General features: G+C 36.7%; 1 protein-coding gene across 1 annotated transcript in view; it reads left to right on the top strand.

The window, feature by feature from the left end:
• The first annotated feature begins 517 nt into the window (after nt 1-517).
• RSPRY1 (ring finger and SPRY domain containing 1) overlaps nt 518-6,000 on the top strand; it is a 57,854-nt gene continuing 52,371 nt past the window's right edge. Inside the window, exon 1 of the mRNA XM_044664127.1 lies at nt 518-970. Within this exon, the coding sequence (XP_044520062.1) occupies nt 624-970 (347 nt within the window). The 5' untranslated portion in view covers nt 518-623. The remainder of the gene's footprint in view (nt 971-6,000) is intronic.

The following is a 6,000-nucleotide window of genomic DNA, read 5'->3' as shown; positions in this document are numbered from 1 at the left end:
TTGCCCCTTAATCTAAGAACAAAAGCCAATTTAAAGAAAATCCTTTATAATTCTTTCCCTCTCCAAAAAAAGAAAAAAATGACATAATTATAAAAAGTTTCCCATTTTCAATAAGCAGGTCATTTTTTAAAAAATTCTATTTTCCTGATATAGTATTTTTATAGGTAGGGAAGAAGAACTACATGTTTGAGGCTCCCATCATTAGGCTTTCTAAGCCTCACTGGAGTAGGTTATGAGTTACAACTTCTTATTATGGAAATAAGTAAGGGATTATTGCTTCACAGTTACTTTCCAATTATCAAAATAAATCTATCTCTTTGTAGCTGGTAACCCATGGGGGAACTTGCTAGAAAATGAACTAAATTTACTTGTGACGTTTCTAAAATCAGGGATAGGAGAAACCTTGGGTAGATTGATGGTTAAAAATCCTTGACTCCTTTAACTATTTTTTTTTTGGCTTTGTTTTGTTTTTTAGACCTGCTTTTGGATGATCAGGGTTTATTTTAAGTGATAATGTTGGATACCGAAACTACAGCTTCCTTTGGATTCCAGTTGTTGATAACAAATACAATGCAAATACCTCAATTCAAGATTATGAAAACAGTACTTGGAAAACTTTCTCAATGATTGTCTTTGCTTGGGTTGTGTTTTATGCTAGCAGAAGCCTTGTACAAGGTTTGCTGCTGACTCTAGAGCAGCATATAACAAATTTTCTGGGAACTTTGGGAGCCACCAACATGGGCAACTCTTGTATTTGTCGAGAGGATAGTGGCACTGAAGATAATGCAGAGTCCCAGCATCAGCAGACTGAGAACAGTGTATTACCAGCAGCTGAAAACAGAAGCCATCCAAGGGACCCTGTGAGACCACCTAGAAGGGGCCGAGGACCACACGAGCCAAGAAGAAAGAAACAAAATGTAGATGGCTTGGTGTTGGACACACTGGCAGTAATTCGAACACTTGTAGATAAGTAAGTACTCACCTACCAATGACTCCAGCTTTAAAGAAAATTTTTTCTGCTAGGAACTTCTAATAACTGGCTGCATCAGGATATATAATAATAAGCCTTGTATGGGAAGGGAGTATATTTGTGTTCGTATCTCTAATGGCAGTATAAATTATATGGTTTTGTGTTTTTACTTGCCAGCATTGACTTCAGCCTGAATTTGTCTAAACATTGGAAGAAAATACTAATTAAAGCTCTGATCTCAGTGGAAGAGTAGAAGATGAGCAAGTTTGCTACTGACAACAAATAGAAAAGAGTTTTAAGAAAATTCATTAACATTTGTTCTTACCTATGCCACTGACCAGAGATGCAAGTCATCTCTCCTATCAGAGTAATTATATTTTTAAGAAGTATATTTTTAACTTCCTTGAGCAGTCTGAAAAAAGGAACTAAGAGTAGTTTTCATCTTTTCCATCCTCATACTTTTTTAAATATGCTGGGTTCACTTGTGAATGAGCTATAGCAAGTGAAAACTACTTCATACACACCCCATTTTAAGAAAACTAGAGTCAGCATCACATTTGGAGTGAGAACCCCTGGGATCAAAGCCCAGCAAAGGCACTCACTATCTGTTTCCACAGGATGCAGCTAGAAAGAATACCTTAGTAGGGGCAGCTAGGTGGCACAGTTGATGGAGCACCAGGCCTAGAGTTGGAAGGATCTGGGTTCAAATGTGGACTCAGATACTTCCTAGCTGTGTGACCCTGGGCAAGTCACTTAACCCCATTTGCCTAGCCCTTGCCCTTCTGCTTTAGAATTGTTACTAAGACAGAAAGTAAGGGGTTAAAAAAAAAATACTGGCTCTAAAATCAAAAGATCTGGCTTCAAGACCCAGCTGTGATATTCATATTTGTGTGATCAGACTTCACTTTCACTCTGTAAAAATAAAGGGAGTTAAGTGTTTGGTTAGATGACTTCTGATGTCTATTTCAGCTCTAAGTTTTGATTCCATGAAAATGATAAGACTGGACTATATTGCTAGTAAGGTCCCTTCCAGCTCTAATTTTAATCCTAGAATTCCCTGAAAACTGAAATCTACAAAAATAAAAATAAAAAACCCAATAATATAAGTGATATGGATCACATTTCAAAAGGATTCTGTATTTTACAGACTGAATCACTTTAACATTCCTTGATCAGAAACAGCATATAAATGATCTTATTTATAAAAGTTCGTTTTGTATACAACTTTTCAGACACATTGAATGGAACCCTGAAACTAGATTATTTTCTGGTTATTTGTGGGTATATGACAGGATTACTCTCTTATGGATTCTGAATAATCTATCCAGAGACAGAGATGTTAGCAATTTTATTAAAGATAAGGAAAAAGAATATCTTTAGAACTAATTATTGAAAGAACACTGAAATCACAATGCTATTAATGATGGTGTATGTTCCAAGAAGTATCTTTTAACCTTAACTATAATGGCTAACTTTCCACAGTTGAATATGTAAGGGGGTGAGAGCTTGTATTATTATTTATAAAGGCCCTCTACACAGACATAAAAATAACTGGGAGTATATCAGATTTCTGTTTTGGAGAATTCAGACAAAATATTCAGAATATTGAGTTTTTGAATCATCTGTGGCAATAATTATTTAAAAAACACCATTTAGAGCATTCAAAAATTATTTTTTTTAAATATTATAAATGGTTGTGTTAAAAAAGTAAGGGAGTAAATAGCAAGCCAAATTAATTGTAACCCCTTGAAAAAGCAGGTGGATTGAGAGCCAGGCCTAGAGACGGGAGGTCCTAGGTTCAAATCTGGCCTCAGACACTTCCCAGCTGTGTGACCCTGGGCAAGTCACTTGACCCCCATTGCCTACCCTTACCACTCTTCCACCTATAAGTCAATACACAGAAGTTAAGGGTTTAAAATTAAAAAATAAAAAATAAAAGCAGGTGGAAGGCAGCTTCTGCCAGTTTTAAAAAGAATGATTAATGGAATGGCATTGGGTAGAAGCTTTATTTGCAACTTTCCAGAAGGTATCACCAGTAATGAGTGTGCTTTTTGTGATGGAGTTTACCACTGTTTATTTAAATAAAAAAAAGTGAAATGTTTTTGAGAACACAGTAAAATCCTCACATTAAATAAAGGTAATGGAATCATAAGAATTTATATGAAAGGAAAAGCAGACATGGAATAAGTGATACAGAATACTATGAATATAAATACAGTTTTTATAGATCTGGAAAGAGGACTTTTTCTTTAAAGATCTTTTGAAGAGGAAGACAGTAACCTCTAATGAAATTTAATAGGCTCCGTGAAACAAAAAATTAAAGCCAAAGATAATAGCCTCAGAGAGCCCAGTAGGAAGAATTGTTTCTAAAATTTATTTCCTTACCATACTTCTAAAACAAGTTGTGCTTCATCCTTTCTATGCCTTTATTCAGGAAAAGAGTACCTTTGATTTGTCAAGAGAACAGCTTGATCCTTAACACTGTATAGTAAGAGCAAATTTGTTAGAAACAGATGCTGCTTTGGGGGAGCATATTTTTTTCTCATTTTCTTTTACCCTGCCTTGACTCTGAAACATCTGACTGGTCAGCATGTGGCTCTATCGCTAGCTAAATTCCTTTTCTTAAAATACTATTATCTGCTTTTTGTCAAAAAAATTAAAAATAAATTTCCTTCTTGTAGGAACCACCAATGTGCCTTTAAAAGTTTGAGATTTTTAGTCAAAGTTTAAATTTATTTTCACTTTAAATCAACTGTGAGGGGGCAGCTGGGTAGCTCAGTGGATTGAGAGCCAGGCCTAGAGACGTGAGGTCAATCAATCAACTGTGAAAAAAGCCACCACTTAAAGCTGCCTTTTTACTGAATTGATTAATTGTTCATGTGCTTGAACTTAACAGAGCTGTTTGTTAATATTAATGACTACTTTAAACTTTTTACTGCAAAGTATTTTGGAGAAAGGATCATTCTGCTTGCTTAGCCATTTCATTCATCTTGGAATTGAGGTACTTATGGGGGAATTCTGAGACTTCTAAAAGACAAATCATTCATTACCTATCTACTAATTTGTATTTTTATCCTACTTACTGGCCTCTCATCATTCTCTGATTTAACCAGTTTCCTTTGTTGTGTAATTAGGCAGAAAATGTTTCCAAAGGACTTAATAATAATTAGACTACATAAAGGTTTTCGGTGGGTAACCTCTTGTGGCAAAAACACCAAACCAAGAATTAGTAAACCTGGTTCCAGGCTCTGCTGTGCCACAAATTACCTCTTTGACCTTGAGCAAATTCCCTCTCTGAACCAGTTTTCTTATTTGCAAAATGAGAGGTTTAGCCTAAATGATTTCTAAGATACCATTCAGCTCTAAAATTGTATAATTTGGGGGCATCTGGGTAGCTCAGTGGTTTGAGAGCCAGGCCTAGAGACAGGAGGTCCTAGGTTCAAATCTGGCCTCAGACACTTCCCAGCTGTGTGACCCTGGGCAAGTCACTTGACCCCCATTGCCTACACTTACCACTCTTCTGCCTTGGAGCCAATACACAGTATTGACTCCCAGACGGAAGGTAAGGATTTAAAAAATAAATAAAAATAAAATAAAATTGTATAATTTATTTTCTTCCATGAAATCTCACCTCCAATTTGCTATACTTTTCATATCTCTTTTATATGTTTCTGAAGAGCAGATTGGTTCTTTCTAGTCACCTTTTTTTTTAATAGCTATAGTTTGAAGATTTCTTTTATGTGTGTGTGTGTGTGTGTGTGTGTGTGTATTTTTTTTTAAAACCCTTAACTTCTGTGTATTAGTTCCTTGGTGGAAGAGTGGTAAGGGTAGGCAATGGGGGTCAAGTGACTTGCCCAAGGTCACACAGCTGGGAAGTGTCTGAGGCCAGATTTGAACCCAGGACCTCCCGTCTCTAGGCCTGGCTCTCAATCCACTGAGCTACCCAGCTGCCCCTGAAGATTTCTTGACTAGAACTACTAGATGAGCTCTTAAGGTCCCTTCCAGATCTAGATACTTTCTCTCAGCAGAAATTTTTCAAAATCACAAATTCCCCAGATCTCTAGAGTTGGGTGGAACCTCAGACCATTTAGTCCTCATTAGCAGAAAGTAATATCACTGACAAATAGCCATCTAACATTCATTTGGTGACCTTCAGCAAAGGGAGAACCTTCTACAACCTGGTCACCTATTCTACTTTTGGACAATTAAAATTGTTAGGAGGTTTTTCCTCTTATCAAATCTAGATCCTCCTTCCAGTAATGTCTACCCACTGCTCCTAATTTTGTCCTTTCAAGCCAAACAAAAAAGTTTGATCCCTTTTCTACCCATCACTCTTTAACTATTTGAAGACAGTTACCATGTTGTTTCCAAGGTTTCTCATCTCTAACATCCCCATTTCCTTTAGTCCTGGTAGGGCATAATCACCAGTCCCCTCACCATCCTGTTCCCCTTTCTCTGGATACTATAATAGGTAGATAAATTATCTAGGCTTATAATATATGCTGTGTTTATCACATACATTGCTTGTAACATTCAAATAGAGGAAACATCTACCTAGGCATTTGTCCCATCTCATCTCTTAAGCCCCTATGAGTTTTACTAGGGCCTCCTTCTATAAATTCAAGTAGTTGATTATGACTCTAATAAGGATGCTCTGCAAGGCTGTTTAAAGAAATGTTCTACAGGATGAATTATGCCAAAGATGAGTTAACCAAAGTGTCTGAAAGGACCGATTGGGTATTGCCATGGCCTCCAATAGAAGTACAAAACTTAATTGGACTAGTGAAGCTATTCAGCCAGAGATCACTGATGGCCTTACCTTGAACTTGATCAATCTGAAGCTGATTGTATCTCCAGAGACAAGTGAGCTGGAGTCTAAGACTGCTATGCACAAATTCTCCAGCTCAGAACATTATGAGAGATTTTGTTGGGCGTACCATGAGAACAGGAACCTTATAAGGCTTCACAAATGACATATTTTCACTCTCTACACCTGTCCAATATAGGTTAGTAATTTTGGTGGTTCCTAA

Source organism: Gracilinanus agilis, chromosome 2 (genome assembly GCF_016433145.1).
Source record: "Gracilinanus agilis isolate LMUSP501 chromosome 2, AgileGrace, whole genome shotgun sequence".
NCBI lineage: Eukaryota > Metazoa > Chordata > Mammalia > Didelphimorphia > Didelphidae > Gracilinanus > Gracilinanus agilis.
Note: the sequence above shows the minus strand (reverse complement) of the source record. Positions and strands in the feature narration are given on the sequence as shown.